At 33.4% G+C, this 23,444-nt stretch overlaps 1 protein-coding gene across 8 annotated transcripts in view; it reads right to left on the bottom strand.

The window, feature by feature from the left end:
• DMXL1 (Dmx like 1) overlaps positions 1-23,444 on the bottom strand; it is a 152,750-nt gene that overhangs the window by 57,793 nt on the left and 71,513 nt on the right. For 5 of the 8 annotated variants that reach the window (XM_036020679.1, XM_036020680.1, XM_036020681.1 and 2 more), the window contains 11 exons: positions 21,229-21,398; positions 20,406-20,503; positions 19,296-19,461; positions 18,096-18,357; positions 15,140-16,221; positions 14,484-14,675; positions 11,576-11,652; positions 9,077-9,204; positions 8,372-8,617; positions 7,888-8,001; positions 413-591 (listed from right to left, as the gene is read on the bottom strand). In XM_036020679.1, the coding sequence (XP_035876572.1) occupies positions 413-591; positions 7,888-8,001; positions 8,372-8,617; positions 9,077-9,204; positions 11,576-11,652; positions 14,484-14,675; positions 15,140-16,221; positions 18,096-18,357; positions 19,296-19,461; positions 20,406-20,503; positions 21,229-21,398 (2,714 nt within the window). The remainder of the gene's footprint in view (positions 1-412; positions 592-7,887; positions 8,002-8,371; positions 8,618-9,076; positions 9,205-11,575; positions 11,653-14,483; positions 14,676-15,139; positions 16,222-18,095; positions 18,358-19,295; positions 19,462-20,405; positions 20,504-21,228; positions 21,399-23,444) is intronic. The other 3 variants (XM_036020683.1, XM_028509669.2, XM_028509678.2) reach the window with 1 other exon arrangement.

Raw genomic sequence — 23,444 nt, 5'->3', positions numbered from 1 at the left:
TAGATGGCACATGAACTTCTTACAGTCTTGATTCCTTAATTACTAACAGGTATTGCACACTGGCATTAAGGTGCTGACCAATTTATCTTTTCATCTTAATAAGAACTTTATTTAAAATGCAAAAATCATAATTTATCAAAGAACGCTCTTAAAAACTGGTTGGAAATATAGACAAACTATTTTAAGGTATGTTTTTTGGTAACGTAGCCAAAACCATGTAGATAAACAGATGTAGATAAAACGGAAACTTTCCAATGGTGGGAAAATATTAAAACTTAACCAATGTAGATAAAACGGAAACTTTCTTAACCAGGGTGGGAAAATATTTGGAAGCACCAATAATTATATTTATTTTAAACACTTTCATCTCCATTTAACAGATAAATATTGATCTGGACAGCACTTTTATTACCTTGGCTATGAAATAGTCCCAGATGCTGAGCTCAGGTGGGATGAACTCCTCTTTGACTGTCAGTGACTCCTGGCTTGCTGGTGGTGAAGAAGAGGTTGGTGGGACAGATTCTCTGCCAGACATTTTTGACGGCTTAAATAGTTTAGTCTGTTTCTCTCCTTCTTCCACTAGTGAAGAAACTAGTAATAACAAAGTAAAGTATTATTAAATAAGTACAATTTTCATTGTATAAGATCTAAGGCTAACTACAAATAAAAAAAAACACACACATAACTGAGAATCTTATGATAGTAAGGAAAAAATCAGTAGAGTGAGACAAAAATGACCTTGTACAGCTATCTCTGCTTTTATCTCACTCTCTAAATGTTGACTTATAAAATGTAATATCTGCTTATAAATGAGCCCACAATTTACTTAAGACCATGATAGAAAATTATCTACATTGTTCTATTTTGCTTTTTAAGAATATCATGATGAAGCCCTGACTGGTGTGGCTCGGTTGGGCGTTGTCCCACAAAGCAAAGGGTCGCTGGTTCCTGATGGGGGCACATACTTGGGGTGCAGATCTGGTATCAGCTGGGGCATGTGTGGGACAATGGATGGATGTTTCTCTCTTATATCAATCTTTCTCTCCCTGTCTTTTACCCCAACTTTCCCTTTCTCTGGGTTGAATAAATAAAATCTTAATAAAAAAAAGAATATCATGGAGTCAATGTTAGTTAAAGGCAATAACTCATGAGATTCTTCAGTAACCACTGGTCTTTTAGCTACATACAAAACTACATTTTCACTGAAAATATAAAAAAATTTCAAACATATAAATACTTAATTAAACTGATTTAGACTTTTAGAAATAGGTTCAAGATGGAATTTTCTAGTCAATGGGATAACAAAGACATAGAAAATATAATCTTTGTTGTTTTAACTTCTAAACATTTAACAGTATTCTTTTAGTATTTTACTTTAGAATATTAAGGGTATTAGCATATAAAAACAAGTTATACAAATCTTTAAGTAACACCAAATCACAGGATACAAATCACCAGTAGAGAATCAAGGGTCCCAGACATAGGCATGGTCTGACAGGCAAACATCTGCACGTTAAGGCACACCAATATTCTCCTTCAGTGGTTTCAATAAGAATTTACTTACCTCCCAAATGAATGCAATAATTATGCTGTAATAAATTTTGATTATTTGAAGCTACTCAGCCTGCATAAACACCATGCTCATGCATTGTATCAAGCAATAGCCAAGCTGAGATTAACAGAAAAATTTAGTTATTTCAGAAAAAGGCAATTAAACTGAGCAAAATTAGTATCCTAAGAGTTTGTTAAAAAGTGGTATGATTATTAAATAATCTTTCAAAAAGATTTTAAAAGGAATTGTCAAATTAAATGTGTTAATTTTTTCTTTGTTCTTACTAGTAATTGATAACCAACAATCACATTTCCAATATACTTGTTGCATACATTTACATATGTTCTAAAACTTAAACAGTGGTTTTTCCAAATTCTCATTATGTAGAATATTCATAATCTTAAGGTATTTTTTTTACCTTTCAAATAATTAATGTTATGGTTTAAGATAAATTTATCATTTGGCTTTAACACTACTATTTTGGCTTTGTTTTTAGATTATTAGTAGGTTTCATAAAAGCTTGGAGATCTCTGAAAAAGAAAACTTGTAAACAATGCTAAATTAATATAATTTTGTCTAGATTGCTATGTCATAAAAATGTAGTTTTTACAGCAAAACATCAGAGGGTTTTTAAAGTGAGAAATCATTTGAAAGTATAGTCTGTGAACTCAGACACATGACATGAAAATAAGAGATTAACCACACTTGGGGAAAATATGTAAAATTACAGACCCAATGTCAGAATTATAAACCTATTTATAAAAACACTATTGATAAACAAGGACAATGGGGGGGATGGCAAACGGGTGCACAGTACTGACTATTACATTACTTGAAATGCTGTCAATCAAAGTATCTGAGTGGTACCTTACAGCAAAAAAATGATCTATAATTTTTCATTAGGGTAGATGCTTCCTCTTCTCCCTCAAATTGCAGCAAGACCTAAGATAATTTTATGCTTAAATCACATAGAGTTAGAGTGGTCATGAAGCTTAGGGGCAGCAGTAGTGATTATTTAGCTATTGGATACTCACTGGATACTCAAATGGATAGCCATTTGAAAATGCTACTAATTAAACATCAAAAACTTCTGCTACTCCTTGGGTAAAAAATGATTTTACTGTTCCAATATTAATGGGGTAAATGGGTACTTTACTATTAATAAAATAAAAAATCAGAATTAGGAAGAAATGAAAAGGAACTTGAGATATAGAGCTTATGGACTATATAAGGAGCATGAATAAGTAAGAAGGTAGGTAAAGAAAAACTGAGGTATATATGGGAAAAAAGACAGAATTATGTATTGACATGAATTAAAAAATAAATTTCTTAGCTGCTTGGGATTCACAGAATGTATTTTTTAAAAATGGGCTTCCATGTCAAGATTATGGACTGAACATGCAAATATACCTTCCTTCCCCTGTAAAAAGCTGTATCCTCATCCCTAGCATGTTTTGAAGTGGTTTTCTTAGAATTATGGAAGTAACACCCTAAAGAACTCAAAACAGAATAGAGAGTGGTTGAGGCTACACATAAGGAAAGGACATGGGAGGTACAAAGGAGTGAGAAAGACAGTGTTGTTTTTATCACTAAGTTCTTCTGTACTGCTGGATCTGTTACCACACACTTCTACTGCTTTCATTAAAATTAAAACATAAGAGAAGGGCTAAAAAGTTAACACTTATTTTTTTCAGTTTATCATTTTCAATCAGACACAACAGCCCTGGCCAGGTGGCTCAGTTGGTTGGAGCATGGTCCCTTACACCAAAAGGTTGCTGGTTTGATCTCAGGTCAGGGCATGTACCTAGATTATGAGTTTGATCCCTGATAGGGGTGTGTACAGGAGGCAACTGATTGATGTTTCTCTCTCTCTCTCTTCAAAGTCAATAAATATATCCAAGGTGAGGAATGAATGAATGAATGAATGAATGAATAAATAAAAGAAAATTTATATTCTGAACCATTTTAAACCGGACACAATAGCCCTGGCCAGGTGGCTCAGTTGGTTGGAGCACTGTCCTATATAAGAAAACACTGCAGGTTTGATCCCCATCAGGGCACGTAACTAGGTTGCCCTAGATGGGGGAAGGAAAAAAGGAGGAGAAAAGGGGTTTCACAACAATGTGAATGTACTTATCACTACTGAACTGTACACAAATGGTTATACAAAAGGGGAGAGAGAAAGGAACAGAGGAGCAGTAGAGAAGAAAGGGAAGGGGGTGCAGGGAAAGGAGAAGGTACAGGGGAAGGAAGAAGGAAAAGGGCTGAGAGAGAGAAAAGAGGAGGGAAGAGGAAGAAGAAAGTAAAAATTGTCAATGTTTAATATCTGTATCATAAATAGTATATGTTATTTATTAAAAATATATACATAGTGGGAGTTTGCTCAAGCATGTTTCATGGATAGGTAGCTGCCCTAGAGTATTACTTTTCAATCACCCTGCCGGCTACAGTATGGATCTGTAAGATTTCAGCCCAAACTCAACAGACTTACTAAAAATATGAATGCAATACACACACACACACACACACACACACACACACAAGGAAATATTACTCAGGTGTAAAAAGGAAGGAAATCTTGTCACATGATACAACACAGATGAACCTTGAGGACATTATGCGAGATGAAACAAGAGTCACAAAAAACCAAATACTTAAGACTCCCTCATATGAGGTATCGAAAGCAGTCAAACTCATGGAAACAGAAAGTAGAATGGTGGTTACCAGGGGATGGGGGAAAATAAAAAGGGGAAGGTGTTATATAATGCGTATAATTTTCAAATTTGTAAAATGAAAAAGTTCTGGAGATTTATTTCACAACAATGTAAATGTATTTATCACTATTGAGCTGTACACAAATGGTTAAGACAGTATATTTTATGTTTTAACCACAAAATTACAATAAAGAAAATACATTAAAGCTATTTCATTGCAGCATTTAGTTTAGCACTTTTAGAAATATCAGAAATGGGGCTGGGCACAGAGATCACATGCTTAGTCTCAGAAATAGTGATGGAGTCTTGGTGAGAGCTGAGATGTTTCATAAAAGGATATTTATCTGTAAATTTTACACATGTGCATTTCTTAGTGTTCCTTTTATCTTCTATGCTTTCTATACCCTTATTATATAAAAATTTGCTTTCCCTAGTAGTTATGAAATGAATATAATGGTTTTTAAACTTTAAAGTTTTTATTATGTGGTCTTCAATGAAGTCTGTCAAAGGACTCTAACCAAAAATGTACTCCCTTTTCCAGTAAAACTAGTTATTTTGCAGTATAGCAGATAATTAAGTATTTGGTATATTCAACTATATTTTAAATAGTTGATTTTGTTTTATATTTTAAATATGCTGATGTCTTACGTTTTCTGGTTAAGAAAGTTTGCTAGTTTGTTAAAGGAATAATAGCAATGATATGTATAATCATTAAATACTGAATACAGAACTTTTATACAAGATTAAAAAGGAAAAAGAAAAACATCTGAATAGTCTGATCTATGTTTAACATAAATAATCAAATGCCAAAAATATACTTTAAAATGTCTAGAACATCATTAGCATTCTCATAGTTAAACAAAAAGACATGCTTACCACAAATACTCATTTTATATTTCATTCTCTATTTGGAGACATAAAAAATCATTACTGTAAATTTATCAAGATAAAAATTCACAGTTCTTATAACTGCAAATATTATCACAAGATGCAATAAAATCTCTTAAAATATTTTAATTTGCAATGTAATATGCAATGAAAAGCAAAAGTATGGATTTCTAACTGTTAACAGAAAAAAGGTACTTTTTTGAAAATTCCTATTGCTTTGTTGGTCTACTTTAAAAATTAATCATAATAATAAAATAATTCAGAACTCCATGAACATTCACCTGCTCTAAATTTTTAATTAATTAGAAAATAATAAATCCTTCATTTACATTTAATGGGGAGTTCACAAATGCAAATTAAATTTAATTAAAAATAAATTAATGATTTATGTACATTAACATGTTTGTTAAGAATTCTGATATGCCAAGCTAACATCTAATAAAAATCTATTTTTTTCTTGTATTACAAACCTTAAGTCATAGTTAAATTTTATGTTGCTAAAAGAATTATTATGTTGACTATATAATAAAAATGTAGAGAGAGACATAATTTAGTTCATTAGACCATTATTTCAAAGAAAATTAAAATGAGAATTTATACCAGAACAAGGAAACAGTGACTTTTAAATTCCTCTCAAAGTACTATGTTTATGACAATACTTTCTAAAAGATTTTTAGGGGTTCCACGCAAGTATTTAATCTTTAATATACAATACGTTGACACTGATTAGGTTGTCAGAAAAATGAAATACTCTAGATTAGTCAGTTTTCCTTTGGCCAAATTTAAATAGTAAAAACTAAAAAAAATATGTATTAATGTTGGCTGCATTCAGATCAACTTTTCTGAAACATTATTTTATATCCTTGATCAACAATATATACTGAATACATGTGCAATTAGATTCTTGGGACATTATAGTTATGTTTAGCAGTAATTCAAACATGCAGGGCTGCTTACTTACAACCTAAAATTTATTAGACTGTTGTGCTATTTTAGTCGGTAAGCTTTCAGAACATAACATTGCTTTCAAAAAGTGAGATTTGAGAACTCTGCCTGATCTTGAAAGCCACTCCTACCCTTGTTTCTTGTCTTGGTTGACTTTCTGTTCTCAGATTTTGTCTCTACAACTGTCAGCAGATCTGCTTCACAGGACTGCTGCTTCTAATTACGCTAACTGCCTTCACTATCTACTGTCTTTACTTGTTCCTCTCTTTTTCCTGTTTCTTTTTTCTGTTTCTGTTTCTCTCTCTCTCCTCCTCCCTACCTCCTTCTCCCTCCCTCCCTCCTTCTCTCTCTCTGTCTCTTTCTACCTGCTCTTTCTCAAACTAGATCAGCTTTGGAACTATCAGACCTTTGGCTTCATCATTCAGTGAGTGTAGTCCTATTTTCTGGTTAGCAAATTGATGAATCATATAATTCATGTCTTCTGTAAATGCTCCTTTAGTTATTGTTTGTATTCAGAATAGTTTCTGGGTTCTTAAAAAGAGATGAGCATCAAATAACTTAGATGTCCCTACAACCAGCTCAACCACTAAGTGAACCATGTTTTAAATATTCTATATTAATTGGCTACCATGTTCCAAACCAAAAGGTTAAAACATATAGGGGCAGATAATTTTTGGTCACTTTATTTAGGATTCAAAAATTGGTGGGATAAGGATTATGATAGTATGTATAAGGGAGCATACTTAAAGATAATTTATATAATGGTATTTCTGTCTGGAAACAACTAAATCTGAGTGGTTAAACAAAGGACAACCTGGACTTTGAGTCGGGTTCTTTATATACCTATGCTCAGCAAAAATGGTTGGAATGAGACCTACTGACTACTCATTAAGAATGTGTTTTTAATTCTTATAGGTATGTGAATATTCCATAATAAGAATTTATCCCTTTTTAACATTTCACATTAATAAGATCAGTCTTAACAAATGCTATTCTTAGAACACATTAAAAACAGCGCAAAAAAAAAATTACCAATTATTTAATACTAATCTTAATAGAGGTATAAATTTCATTCTGCTAGAATTTGTAGTCATTTCCTTTTTTTATCCATATAAAAAATAAAGCATAGAAAATTACTCTTTAAAAATTAGAAAAGAAATGTTATATAAATTAGAATATTTTAATAATTTTATAAGCAAGATTACCACTTATGAGCTAATAAATTATTTAAAAAGCTTAAAAGAAAGGTAGAAAGGATCATAAAGATTCTTTTCAGGTCAAGAAAGCTTGGTGTTTTCATCTTTAAATAAACACATATTATTTTTAGTATTAGGGCATTTAGAAAAGGGGATAAAATTGTTTAAAATATTTACATTTCATGGTATTATGAACACTTAGAAATCCAAAACCCCTAATGACCAGAATCATAATACACAGAACATGAAGCAGCCTCATTTGAAATTTTCTTCCAGTCATTTCAAGCCATAGTTTGATTTGCCCTGATTAGCAGTGACACTTCTTTATTTCAACAAATTAACAATATATTAAAATCTAAGAGACAGGAAACATCATAATAAAAAATTTAAAAGAAGAATAAAAACAGAGAGATGATTTTCTAAAATACTAATCATTGTTTTAAATCAAAACTATGGCTTGCTTAAAATAAATTATCAATTTTCTATAACAAGTGCCAAACAAAACAAAACTGGCCCACTGTACCCCAACCCCTCCAAATCAACACAAAGCAAGCTGAACTGTAAAAGCCTATTTCTAAAGCTAGTATCTTGCCTGCAAGACTGGGAGGGCTATAAGAACTGAAGGTTGAAAGAGCTTTGGAAAAGCTCACACATTCCATGGAGAATACCACTACTTGGTGGGGGGTAGGCATAGCAAAGTGCCTTCCTGCCAAAGAAAGAAGAGAGAATCTGTATTTGGGACAGAACAAAAACCAATGTTACAGCATATTTCAACAAATAAAAATCTCAATAGTGAAAGATTAAAGAAAACTACAAATGATAGTTCTAATTAGATCCCCATCAGGGCACATAACTAGGTACATGTGTATCTTCAAATTTGAAACTGCACCAGAAACTTTACACTGCATTTTCACCATAAAACTATTTGTTTAGGATTTAAGAAAATGGTCTGTATCAAGGTCTTCCTAAAAATAAATTAAAATATAATTACATTTGATAAAGTTACCATTCAAATGAATAAATGAAGCCTCAGTGTTTGTTTTTTAAAAAGAAGATAAAACAGATTAAAAACTAACCAGGTAATGACTTTGCATGTGTCTGTTCTTTGCTGGAAACATGTGCACCTCCAAACACAGCAGACCACATTTTTTCATTTAGAGGATGTGCCACAATCCGAAATAGTTCATTACTAGAATGTGTTGCCAAGCCATGGATGAAGAGACTGAGATACACTGCTGTCAGAATCTCACAGAGCAAAATTGTAAGCCCTGATTGGGCTTCCTCACCAGAAGAATTCAAAAGTCGAATTAGAGAAGTTATTCCTAAAACAAAAAACAAACATAGATACCATTGACAATAAACTTAACAAGTAGGAAATTAACTACATTTTCTAATCTTTAAAAAAACTTTATTGCATCAGGATTGAAATATTTTCTTCTCTATATTCACAGACTAGTAGAGGTTATTATAGTTAATGTATGACATCTGAGCTATTTGTTCAATTTAGAGAAACACTGAAAATCTGTAATCTAATTCAAATCTGACAGATATAAAAAGTGATATAACAGAACATTTGAGTTATTTTAATATAATAATGAAGGAAATACTAAAGTTAAGTAGCTACATAATTTGTAATGAGTGGGGAACACTGAACTGATATCAATTCTAATAATATTTAACATGATTATCATAGAGCAAAACCCAAACAAACCTACTTTTTCTTCATCTGATTAAATTCAAGTTAAGAAAAACTCATACACATATAAACTATTTATTTATACCTGGCCACTGAGCTGGTGATGTATTGGGAGTTATTGCTTCATCTAAGCTTCCTGTTTTCAAAGAATGTCGATGGGGAAGTAGTACTGTCTGATACACCATTCCAGTAAACTGATTCGTTTGAAATGAACTAAGAGAAGAAAACATTTAAATAACAATAAACGATAATGACTTACAATAATGACAATATAATAAATAATATGCAATAATCTAAAAATCAATTTCACATAATATTTCATGTTTTATTTAAGATTTTATTTATTTATTTTTAGAGAGTGGGGGAGGGAGGGAGAAGGAGAGGCAGGGAAACATTGATGTGCGAGACATTGACATGGATCAGTTGCCTCTCCCACACCCCCAACCGGGGACCCGGCCTGCAATCCAGACATGTGCTCTGACTGGGAATCAAACTGGCTACCTTTAAGTTCACGGGTGGGTGCTCAATCCACTGAGCCACACCAGCCATGGCATAATATTCCATGTTTTAGATCTAACTCCTAGGGTACCTTAAATACAAATTTTTGTTTGTTAGCTATACTGCTATTACATCTACGTTATACTCTATAGTCTAATGCTATATTAAAACAAAGTGTCCTTTAATTGTCAACACACAAACTTTCTAAATCAAAACACATATAGTAGCTTTTAAGTATATTTACATAGTGAAAGACATACAATATGTACCAATGAGAAAACTGAATTACTATTGATCACAAGTAGTAAGCTTATATATCACTCTTAAAGCAAGGTTATCTGGTTGAAAACAAAATCATTTTAAGTTTAATTTGAAGTTTCATGGCTACACTACCCTACATCAGGGTAGGCTGAATCAAGTGTATGCACTAGGTTTCAGGCAAATAATAAAAAACATGGTTTGTGTCTCTCACGAAATTTATAGCCTGGTGGGGAAATCAGACACAAATAATTTTTTCAGATGTTTTTAAAGGCAAAACCTATACATACAGTGCCATGAAAGCAAAAGACAGGAGCATTTCACATAATTTGGGAATTCAGGGTAAGCTTCTCCAAGTAAATGGTACCTTAATCTAAAACTAAACAGATAAATTAACAAATAATTTATGGCTTTATATAAACTATGAAATATAACTGAAAATGGTACATAATATTTTTAACACATCATAAATTTCTATTATCATATGTTAAGTAAAGGAATATAATGTTTAAATATAGCACATTTAATAGTTTAAACCTGTTTTAATCGGCAAGTGCTATTTATTAGTGATAGCATTTTGATGCATTTGTAAATAGTTTCTCTTGCTTTACTTTCCAGTTTCAACATGGAAGAGAAACAATAAAAAAAACCCATTACAGTAAATGGATATGATAAGAGAGAGAAAAATATGTTGATGAAAGTAAAGTCACACTCAATAACAAGAAAATGAAATCTTGAAGGACCAGGGTCGAAAAAATCAATTTGAAGCAAACTTAGGAATATATAACCAGATTAGTAAGCTTAGGCTACCCATGGGAAAATGCAAACACATGAGATAGACAGACAATAAAAAATCAACACCAAGGAAGGCCGACATCATGTAAGAGAAAACAAATTCAGTGAAACATCTGCACCTGAGGAAGCAGATTTAGCAGAACATTAAGAAAAGTACTTGATATTCAGATAGATTTTTTTTTAAAAAATCAAGAAATAAAGAGAATAAGTTATATAAAAAATTGGGCTATTAAAATCAACAGAGATCTTAAAAATGAAAAACAGAATTTCTAAAACAAACTTAGGCTTAATAAAAGACAGGAAACTGCTGAAGAATGATTTAGTGTCCAGAAAAGGAAGCTAGGATTTCTCCTGATATGAAGCAAAAAGGAAGATAAAGAACATATGAGAGGAAAAGTAAAACAAAAATACAAGAGGCCCATAAGTTCTAATATCTAATAGGAAAAGAAATAGAAGGAAGATAAAATATTTGAAGAAATAAAGTCAGAGAATTTCAAAGAACTAAAGAAAGACATAGAAAGATCCCAGAGTGTTAAACAGTATTTTTTTAAAAGCCTACATGAATTACAGTTGCAACCTTATGAAAGAGAAAAAACATCAACTTCTCTGTAAAATTTTTTTCAGTTCCAAGTCCATCACTCTCTCCTCCGTGCTCCTAAACCTTTTACTATCCATCATATTATGCTACTTATCATTTAAGTACTATGGCATGTTATATATCATTTATCAGTTCACGCTTATTTCTAACTAGACTGACCTTAAGGAAAGAGAACTTATCTCAGTGCATTAGGCACTGATTAATAAAAGGCTGCTAAATAAGTTATACTGACAAGAGTTTACTTGGGATTCATTTGCCATAAAGGCATTGGTTAAAATTTCAAGATGAATAAAAGTATTCAACACTGCAGCCATATGCTTTTTGCATTATTTAAAATGTACTGCTGTATTACAGTTTTTCCAAAGCAAGAGCATAAATATTCTGAAACCTCATCAGTTTACTGCAAGCATTCTTAAATTTCACAAAGATATTTACCTGTAGTTATGACTACCACAAAGGCACTGATATATACAAGCAGAAAGTGAGGCTGCTAAAGTATGCATTACATACACCTGGAAAAAAAAAACAAAATTATTTTAAGTATATAATGTAATTTTTTTTTCAAAACCTAACATAATCAGCATTTTAAAAACAATGAAAAAACAATTTTACTCTTCCAAACTATTTCATTTTTTTCCCTTAATACTCCTTCCTACCTTCTGAGGTCTCACTACAGATAAAAAATGCTGAGGCTTTTGGCAGAAATTATAAAACACACACATGCTACCTAATTTCTGTATCTGGAGTAAATGGGAACACATGTTAGCTACTCAGTAAGTGTATGAACCATGTATTAAAAGCTAACCCTAAAGGTTCAACCTGCTTCCTCCTCAAACAAAATACAAAAAAGCACAACCTGATAAAAGATAGTTCACCTATGAACAGGTCATTGAAGAATATGCTACCACATACTCTAGTTATTACAGAAAACAAACAATTTAAAAAGAGTAAAATTTTAGAGAAAGAAGGTATGTAAGACAGCAAATAAAGGCAAATATTTGTATTGGGGAAGAGGTTCTAAATAACAGAAGTAGATCTGATGATAAAGGAGAAGTATAACCTAGGTAAGAAAGTAGACTAAGACTATTAAAAAACTAGGCACTTGATCTAATTATGAAGTATAACAGTCTTTTGTGTTGATAAAAATGAGGAATGATACATTAAAATCTCATTGCTATTTCTACTTCAATTATCAGTAAGACATGTAATATGAGTTAAAATTAAGAATATCATCATCTAAAATGAAAACAGAAAAGACCATGGATGGAAGATCGCAAAAGTGATCAGAATATTTTCCAGCTTCTCCAATCAAGTCATTTCCCCACTTATTGATTAAATTCAGGCTGGACTTGTAATAGTTTGTTTTGACCAAGAGGATACAATAGAAGTCATGTGTAAATTCTGAACTTGGTCCTCAAAAGGACTCGCAAATCCTACTCTTGCTGCTTTTTAAACTCCTGCAACCATGATGTGAAATAACCTAGATGTGATTGTTAATTTCATGTGTCAATTTGACTGGCCCTTGAGGTGTCCAGACATTTGGTCAAACATTATTCTGGGTGCATCAGTTAAGGTGATTTTGGATGAGATTAACATTGAATTGGAACACTAATAGATGTGAGTAGGTCTCATCCAAACAACTGAAGACCTGAATAGAACAAAAAGGTCATGTATGAAGGAACCTCTGCCTGGTTGCAGTGAGCTGGGACATGGGTCTTTCCTGCCTTTGAATTAGAACTCTGCTTGGGTCCCAAGCCTGCTAGCTTTCAACTGGAATTTATAATGCCAGATATCTTGGTTCTCAGGACTTCAGACTTGGACTGGAACTACATGATCGGCGCTCTTGGGTTTCCAGCTTGCCAGCTGCAGATCTTGGGACTTCTTAGCCTCCATAATTATGTGAGCCAATTGCTTATCCTAAAACTCTTTACACACACACACACACACACACACACACACCCTCTACTGGTTCTGTTTCTCTAGAGAACGCCAACTATGCTCTAGGCTTGCCTGTTGGAGGATGAGACACATCTGACTCAGATTCTCTGTCAACCCTGCAAAGTCTGCCAACCATCAGAAACATAACTGAGGTTGTCCTAGATCATCCAGAATCCAGTCAACCTTTCAGGTGACCAAAGACAAATGAAAATATCCAGATATCAGCCCAGCTGACCCAAACCAAAAGAAATGATGAGCCAACCCACAGACTCATGTGCAAAATAAATGATGGCATTTTAGGCTACTAGTATTTCAGGGTGGTTCTTAAGCATCAAAAGCTAACTGATGCACAAGGGGCATGCTTATCATTAAAGTTAAATATGGAATAGAGTTTGGCCAAAATGAGCTCAATCTAAAGGAAATAAATTCCTAACTATAAAATATGCAATGTGGACATTTATACTACAGAACAGTACAGAAAAAGAAGTGGTAAAATTAAATTATAAGGGTTAAGGTTTCACAAGAAGGTAAAACTGTATGAGAGGCCACCACTAGGCAAAGCAGAAAATCAAACTGGCGTGATGTCATAGCCTGTGAGGTGGGAGAGAAACAAATGACAGACTATGAGGGGGAAAAAAGACAGATACAAAAATAATCAAAATGGGTCATACTTGAAAGGATTTCATTATGTTTGCAGAGTAAAGATGAAATAAGAAATGTGATGTTAATGGCACATAAAGTGGAGTAGTGATGCATGGGAAGATAATATGGCTGATTTAGATAATTATATGATTGGTTTTACATCAGTCACTTGAGGAAATTCTTAATACATATTCTTGAGACTCTCACAGACTGATTCAATAAGTCTGAAGTGAATTAAACAATCCAAACATTTAACAAGCACAGCAGGTGATTCTGCTGTAGCCAGAATTGTGAATCACTGCCTAGCCCAGAGGAATGACTGGGGCAAAACGCTTCACATTATCCTGAAAATATGTGATTTTTAATATTAACAAAGAGAAACTTTACATACATGTTTGTAACTTTATACCAAGATATTAAGTTTCTATCTCTAAAAAACAATCAGCTTTTTGGCTAACTGTGCCACTAAAAAAATTACTCAAGTATCTGCATATATACTAACTACTCTTAATAAAATTGCTAAATAAGACTTAATAACTATCATTGGATTAAAAACTGAAGTACTCTATTGGGTATAAGGAACACAAGATAAGCCTGTCCTAAAACCAAAGTTTTCTTTGATCAAATAAATATAAACCTAAAAATGTTAACAATCACTATGTATAGTCTGATGTTTAAATTATTTTTAAGAATCACAGCACTTATCTTTTAGTTTTATTATAGTATACAGGTAAATTAAAAGACTGCAACCAAGCATACTTACTTTATTGCTTTGGATATCAGGATGGGGTGGTGAATCAAAGTTTATTACAGCATGTAGAATATCATGTGTTAGATTACCAAGGTGCAATAATGGATTGGCAACTACTGTTTTGGCACTGGCAGTACAAGCAAAGAGGAGAGGTACTGAGGTTTGTTCTGAAAGAGGGCTAGGAAATATTGGTTCTGATGTTTCCTTAAAAACAAAGGAAAAAAAGGTTAACCAACCATTTATAGATATAACCCATTACTTATGTAACTCAGGGTTTTCTTCAAAAAACTTAAAAGCAACTAAAAATTAAAAACCTAACAAATTTTTTAGAGTTAGAAGGGACGTGATGAGGTCAACATTCCAGTAATTATATTGAAAAATGATGGGACAATACCCTTATCATAAGAAGTTTGTCACCTCATAAGGCATTCATATAATATGAAGTATGAATTCAGTATATCATAGGGTCTAATATAAAATTGTCCTTAAACTGCAATACATGCACACTTGACAAATTCACAGTATGAAGTACCACATGAAAAGGAGCATTCAGTAAAACTACCATAAAGAAGAAAATCAACAATCTTAGTATTTAAAACCAAAAAACCATTAGCAAAAACATTTTTATACATGTACTATTTTGACTGGCTATCATATAAATTACATACCTGCTGAGATTCTTGTAAAAGCAAAATCAATTCCATTCTCACAGACGCAAGACCCCCACCATGGGATCCATGAAGTATGCAGTAACTAAGAAACATTCTCAAGAGTGACTGATACTTCAAAAGCCACTGTCTTTTTTCCTGAAAATTTTCTCTCAGTTGTTTCACTTTTGTTTGGTGAGGCAAATCTTCAGCATCTTCATTTATTCCCAATTCATCTCCATTTGCATCAAATGCAGACTGTAATTCTTCAGCATCTGAACAATAGTCACAAATCTTCTGAAGAGCTATCACCTCTTTTTCAAGCCAGTGGTACAGCTGGTAACGCAATTTTCCACCATCTATTTCATAGCCAGTGGACAAAGTACGAAGTTCTCCTGTGAGAATCTTTAAACATGCTCTAAATTTTAATTGAACTGCAATTATATCTTCTGATGGACTTAAAATGTCATTTTCATCAAGTGTGCTGAGAGAGTCTGTGTAATTAGAACTTGTTTCATCTATTTTTTTCTTTAAAGGTTTTAGTTCTCTCATTGAAATAGGGAGAGTCTCATTTTCTTCATCATTATCACTGTCCCATTTTAATTCTAAAGAGTCATCCTGAAATACAACACTTGGTTGGCTCCAGTCAAAAGAAAGAGTGGAGTTTGATTGCTTCTCTGAGGAACCCTCTGAAGAAGATGCAAAACCATTCATGAGTGACTGTGACCAATCAATAGCAGAAGACTTATCTTCCCTTGCATCCAATTTGAATGGAGAAGTAGGAGAACAGTCTTTACTAGTGTCCAGAAAACTAGATGTTCTACAAAAAGGTTTTGTTTTCTTGATAACTTTTGGTATCTTTGATAATACTTCCAAAGCCAACATGGGGCAGCCAGCTTTTAAATGAGCAGTGGCAGTAGTAAAAAATAATCTTCTTTCACTTAAATTAATTGTTCCTGCCAGTCCACTTTTTCCTGTTAAACTCACATGTGTGGAAAATGCATCAGATGATCCAAAATGACGTCTCAGCAAAAGAGGATGTGTTCTTAGATAATTGTAGAAATTAAAAACTGCAGGATTACAGGCTGACAGCATGACTTGATCTGAAAGTAAATGCATTTTGGGAGCCAAAAAAAGTTTTCAAGAGTTATCTGTCTGGTCCATCTTTTGACAAAATTTTATTAACAGACCATACTAATATATAGTGCACTGAACAGACACAAACACATTTGTAATCAAAGTGTTTTAACACAGTAAGAAGACAAAGGTTATATGCTGACTTCACATATTTTCAGGTAAGAATCTAAGATAATTTAAAACATTCACTTACACACTCAGTTCTTTTTCTCCTACTTTCCTGGACACTCCTTCCCAATCTGCTTTTCTAGATTTTCCTCATCTTCTCTACCTTTAAATACAGAGTATCCTAGAGTTCAATGCTTGACTTCTTTCCTATCAACACTCATTCTGTGAACTCATACAGTCCCATGGCTTTAAATATCATTATATGCTAATAACTTGCATATTTCTGTCACTTGTCCCAAGTTCACCCCTGTAAATCTAGATTACTATATCCACAGGCCTACATTATGTTTACACTTACATGTACATATTCTACCCTCAGAGCCTTTTTATTTAGTGAGCCTTTGGCCTAAACCACTCTTTATCCAGATATTTACATTGATTACTTGCTTATTTCAATTAGATCTCTGCTCTAAGGTGACCTTACCAGAGGAATCTCTCTATCTAAAAAGCAACATTCCCCCAAACCTGCTCCCAGGCTTACATATATCATTTATCCATTGCTCAAGCTAAAAACTCAGGAATTATCTTTGATTCTTATTCCCTTTACATTCTATATCCAATCCTGTCCCATGTAGTCAACTGTAACACAACTGCTTCTCTGCCTCTACTCCTATTATCCTCATCCAAACCACTAATATCCTTTGTATTTTTCTTCTAGAATAAAGGTTTAATTGGCTCTAATAGTATGTGATCATGTATTAACCCCAAATCAAAATACATTTTTGAAATAAGTATGTTTAGGTATAAAATAAGAGAGTGGAAAAGGCCTTTTATTTTTCCCCTTCATTATACAGAGGACAGTTTGGAAATCTACAGATCACATGGCTAGGGGACTAGAACAACTAAGTAATGGTTTTCTCATAATAAGACACATGATACTTCCTAATTAAATGATGCTATATGAAAAGCTATGAACTAGAGCCTTTTTGAATTAGTACTCAAAATGATATGACACCTACTATACCAGCTATTATACATATGCAATTTGATTCTACCTCTGGAAAAATATTTGAAGAACATGTCCCATCACTTTTAATTCCATTTTATACTAACCTCTAGAAAAGCTTTAGCAGAAAGGATTTCTAAAACAAAAAGTGGAAGTAGACTCAAAGGGAACATTAAACAATTCTTTATTTCACTCATCTCATGAACAAGACAGTCAAGAATTTAGTTAAGTTCTTTTTTGTAAAAATATACCACTTTATCTTTATTTTTTATTGTTATTCTATTACAGTTGTCCCTAGCTTGAGATTTTTAATCATGCCACATACATCAACTTTCTTTACAATAAATACATTTTTACTATAAAAACTATAAAATTTATTAACATGCTAACTTCCAACTAAGATAAACTCACTTTATATCAATATTTTCTTTAAAACATTTGTATTTAAATGTTTATCTATTTATGTTGAGTATATCAATTTCATAAAATCAAAAAACCCCAAAGTCCTTGATTTTCAAAGGATTTATTTTTCTGAAATAGAATAAAAAACACCCTGAAAAACAACCAAAAAGAGATGCATAACTCTTTGTCCCCAACTAAAACATAATGTCTCAGACTATGTCTTCAACTTGCTTTGTATTACCCTTAGTACCCTACAAGTATATTCTGTATCCAGCAGATACTAATAAAACTCTTTATCATTAACATCCTAAAAGTGCAGCTTACCATCCTCCTCTCTGATAGGTTGCTTTATTAGTGTTTCCAGAGCACTACTATAGTCTTCCAAAATCCAATATGCCATACTCCGAAGAAAAGGATCATAATGCATATTGATGTTCAATGAATTGAGTTCATTAACAGGAGAAACAATTCCCAAAACTTTTTTACGTAAAACAGACTTATATGTTGCAGATTTATCAAATTCAGAGTCATAGAGTCTTGCTATTACAAGAGCCAACTGAACATCATTTAGTTTCTCAAGACACACCTTCCAAAAAAAAGAAATATTGTTTATAAATAAGGATTACTTTTCACTTAAGAGAAACTCAGTTGACTCACTAATAACTAGATGAACACAAGGCTTTATCAATATTTGAAACTAGTGAACAAGGATGATAAGAGAAAACATACTGCTTATTTTAGCAAGTCAACTTGACAGCATTTGTGTTAATAACTTACAAATCTATCTACCAGTACTAAATATGTTTGCAAAAAGAACTGGCCTAGGCTCTGACTGGGTAACTCAGTTCGTTGGAGTATCATCCTAATGCACCAAGGTTGCAGGTTCAATCCTTGGTCAGGGCACATACAAGAATCAACCAATGAATGCATGAATAGGTGGAGCAACAAATCTCCCTCTCTCTCTCCCCTTTTCTCTTTCTTTCCCCCTAACTTCCCCTTTCTCCCTAAAAAATAAATAAATTTAAAAAAAGGAATTGGCATAATGAAGAAATACTGAATAATTCTTAATAGCATCAGTTTAAGTGATATATTTTATTTTATTTTTGTATTTTTATTCTTCCCCATCCACCTCAGCAGCCTATAGTGTTTCCAAATTTAAAAAAGTTGTTTGTTGGTATGAAACTCTGAGAAAATTTTTTTAAAGTTTACTGAGAAATCATCAGTTAAAAATTTGCTAAGGTTCTTCAACTAAGAGAGAGCAAAATACATATAGATTCAAATATATTTTACTTGATAGGACACAAACTTTTTTTTAACCTGGCCATGAATATTCTTAAGAGTCAGATAAACTACTTATCTCTACCAACAAAATTGTTGAAGTTATTATTATATATTATCAATTACTTTAGGTATGTAGCCTTGTGTTATTTCCACTAGACTTAAGTTAAGATAAAAAAATTAAAATTTAAGCCTTAGATAAAGAGCTGAAGGATAAAATGGTCACTTTAAAAAAGGTTTCATTACCTCAATTGCATCTCTGAGGCAACCAGCTAAAAGAAAAAATGCTGCAGAATGTTCAAATCTCTGTTTGCCTAACAAAGAAAAAGCATTCTTTAAAGCAGCTTTACGCCACCTCTCATCTTCAAAATTGTGTCCAAAAAACTGTGTCATCTTGGTGTCTTTTTGGGATCTATAAGGAAACAAAAGGCAAAAAATTTTGGAACGCCATGTTTCTACATCAGAACCGATTTTATAAAGCTGGCCACTTAAAGACTCAAAAGAAACATTTCACAATTCAAAAGTTACTATAACATCTATTCTGAGCAAAGAACATTCATGATAAACATTAAGTTTTTCATATATATTTCAGAGATTACTGAAAAAATTCTTTCAAACTACTAAGAAAACTATATTAGCAGCACTAAGAGAAATTACTTTTAAATCCAGTGAAATGTATAATTTATATTAACTTCTGTGCTACTTCTCCGTTTAAACCCCATCAATCACCTTTACCTCCACTGGCCATCTAAGGATGACACTTAGATGATCAAAATCTAAAGAATCTATCCTGATTCAAAACAATCCTAAAAGATCTAGTCTCTTACAAAACTGACTGGTACGATAATTTTCCCCCAAAGGCTGCTGTTCCTATAGATTCATCTGAAAAGAATCCCAAAACAAAGACTTAGCTAAATCTTAGAAGGGACAAATGAAAGAGAAAAATTCTAAGTGACCCAAGCTCAATTATGGTGTCTGGGTCCACAGGAGGAGAGGTCCACAGTCTCTTATGGGACACAGGGTAGATACCTATTCCATACTCCATCAATTCATTTTTCTCACTTCAAAAGCAAATTTCTGGTTTAGTTCTTTGTTCCACAGAATATCACAATAAGTTCTTAAAATAAGCAAAATAATATTTTTCTGGACTGATATAACCAGGAAACAAACTAAAATGACCTCATCAAGATCTTCTTCTCTGGAAAACGCCTGGGCTTCTTCCCTATGAAATCCCTCCTGAATACAAAAATAACTGAGAATCTACATGAATCACACTAACCAGAATAACAAATCTTTACTTCATACATTTACTCCTTAAAAAAGTTTTTCCTTTTAAAGTAGAGTTTTCTCACTTACCTATATAATCCCCAAATCACAGCTTTCTTTTTCATTGCAAGATAAAAAATGGCAGCATCTAAAGGATCATTCTTTCTATAAAAGGCAGCTTTGGCTACCTATAATTAGAAAATATTGGTCAAAATTTCACAGAAATCATTTTAAAGTAAACAAAAAGTTCCCCTCATATACAAGACCAGCATACATGATCTGTTTAAATGTTCAATGACTTTTAAAAATATGCATATAAACTCGTATACATATATTTAGCAATTACAAAAGTAATTTTTGGTAGTAGCCTCAAATGATACAGAGAAGTGAGAACAGGACTATATTTTTCATTACAAGCTCTTCTGTATTGTTTTATTTTTTCTAAACATGTATATGTATTATTTTGTAAAAATCAGACATATACTACTAAGCAAATATACCAACTACCAGTAAGAATTAGAATATACATTTTAAAATATTATATTAACATGCCCTGGCTGGTGTGGCTCAGTGGCTTGACTGCTGGCCTGTGAACCAAAGGGTCAGCAATTCAATTCCCAGTTAGGGCACATGCCTGGGTTACAGGCCAGGTCCCCAGTAGGGGGCAGTCGAGAAGGAACCACACATTGATGTTTGCGTTCTTTCTCTCTTCCTTCCCATCTCTAAAAAGAAATGAATAAAATTTTTTAAAATAAAAAAGACTATAATTATAAAAATATATTTTCAAATATAAAGACTATTAAAATCATTTTACTGCATCAAAAAAAGGGTAAAAGGAAAGGAAATATGGAAGGTCATTTAAAGAAATATCGAGAAATATAATACATTTTTTATACCAACATAAAATACTTACCTTTTCTATGCATTTGCGTAAGACATGGGTACTCCGGACCCACCACCCCACACCCATAGCTCTCAGCTCAGACCAAGTGGGACTATCTTTCTGCATTGTTGGCAGCATGTTCAACAGTTCTTCTTGTGCTACTGAGTGAAATGCCCAGGCAAAATGACTGGTAGACAGACCTGAAGAAATGTAAAATATAATGTTGATAAGAAATATAAACATGATTATACAATGATTATCAGAAATATAGGTTCTATATTTGCAATAAAAATGTCTAAATTGTATATGTAATGCAAAAAGTTGTAATTAAGTGGTTAGGGCTACAGGGAATAGGGTTTTTTTTTTTGTCTCTAAACAATTCTATCATGTCAATAAGCTCTACAGTGAACATATATTTTCTATAATTAAAATATACAAATATACAGACTTCCAGCCAAGATGGAGGCATAGGTAGACATACTGTGCCTCGTCATACAATCAAAAGAAGGACAACCACAATTTAAAAACAAGAAACAACCAGTACTGACAGAAAATTGAACTGTATGGAAGTCCAACAACCAAGGAGTTAAAGTAGACACATTCATTCAGATTGGTAGGAGGGGCAGAGTAGTGCAGCCGGGATGAGAGGGCTTGTGACAAAGCTGTAGTTGGCTGACCCAGCAAGGCAGTGGATTGTGGAGGGGCCCAGCATACAAGGCAGCTCAGACATTCTCACACAGATAAACAAGGAGAAACTGGGGAGCGAGACAGACCTCACAACCCAGATTCCCAGCTAGGGGAAATAAAGCCTCAAACCACTGACTGAAAACAGCAGTGGGGGTTGCGGTGCTGAGAGAAACTCCCAGCCTCAAAGGAGAGTTCATTGGAGAGACCCACAGGGTCCTAGAACGTACATAAGCCCACCCAGGAATCAGCACCAGAGGGGACCAATTTGCTTGTGGGAAGCAGGGGAACTCACTGAAATCTGACAAAGAGCGGAGCAAGCATCACTGTTCTCTCTTGGACCCCTCCCCTGCATACAGCATCACAACACAGCGATGTGGGTTACCCCACCCAGGTGAACACCTAAGGCTCCGCTCCTCATATGTAACAGGTGCATGAAGACAAAACAAATGGCCCAAATGAAAGAAGAGATCAAAGCTCTAGATAAAATCCAACTAAGCGATGAAGAGGTAGCCAGCCTATCAGATGCACAGTTCAAAACACTGGTAATCAGGATGCTCACAGAATTGGTTAAATTTGGTCACAAATTAGATGAAAAAATGAAGGCTATGATAAGTGAAATAAAAGAAAATGTACAGGGAACCAAAAATGATGGGAAGGAAACTGGGACTCAAATCAACAGCATGGACCAGAAGGAAGAAACATCCAATCAGGAAAGAATGAAAAAACAAGAATTCAAAAAAAATGAGGAGAGGCTTAGGAACCTCCAGGACACCTTTAAACGTTCCAACATCTGAATCATAAGGGTGCCAGAAGGAGAAGAGGAAGAGCAACACGTGGAAAAGTTATTTGAACAAATAACAAAGGAGAACTTTCCCATTCTGGCAAAGGAAATAGACTTCCAGGAAGTCCAGGGAGCTCAAAGAGTACCAAAAAAGTTGGACCCAAGGAGGAACACACCAAGGCACGTCATAATTACATTACCCGAGATTAAAGATAAGGAGAGAATCTTAAAAGCAGCAAGACAAAAGGAGAGACTTACCTACAAAGGAGTTCCCATAAGACTGTCAGCTGATTTCTCAAGAGACCTTACAGGCAAGAAGGGGCTGGAAAGAAGTATTCCAAGTCATGAAAGACAAGGACCTACATCCAAGATTGCTCTATCCAGCAAAGCTTTCATTGAGAATGGAAGGACAGATAAAGTGCTTCTCAGATAAGGTCAAGTTAAAGGAGTTCATCATCACCAAGCCCTTATTTTATGAAATGTTAAAGGGACTTATCTAAGATAAAAAACATGTACAGTAAAATGACAGCAAACTGACAATTATTAACAAACACACCTAAAACAAAACCAAAAGAAACTAAGCAAACAACTAGAACAGGAACAGAACCACAGAAATGGAGGGCACATGGAGGGCTAGCAGCAGGGGGGTGGGAGGAGGGAAGAGGGGGAAAAGGTATAGAGAATAAGTAGCATAGAATGTAGGTTGAAAATAGATAGGGGGAGGGTAAGAATAGTATGGGAAATGTAGAAACCAAAGAACTTACAAGTATGAGGCATG

Source organism: Phyllostomus discolor, chromosome 3 (genome assembly GCF_004126475.2).
Source record: "Phyllostomus discolor isolate MPI-MPIP mPhyDis1 chromosome 3, mPhyDis1.pri.v3, whole genome shotgun sequence".
In the NCBI taxonomy this organism is placed as follows: domain Eukaryota; kingdom Metazoa; phylum Chordata; class Mammalia; order Chiroptera; family Phyllostomidae; genus Phyllostomus; species Phyllostomus discolor.
Note: the sequence above shows the minus strand (reverse complement) of the source record. Positions and strands in the feature narration are given on the sequence as shown.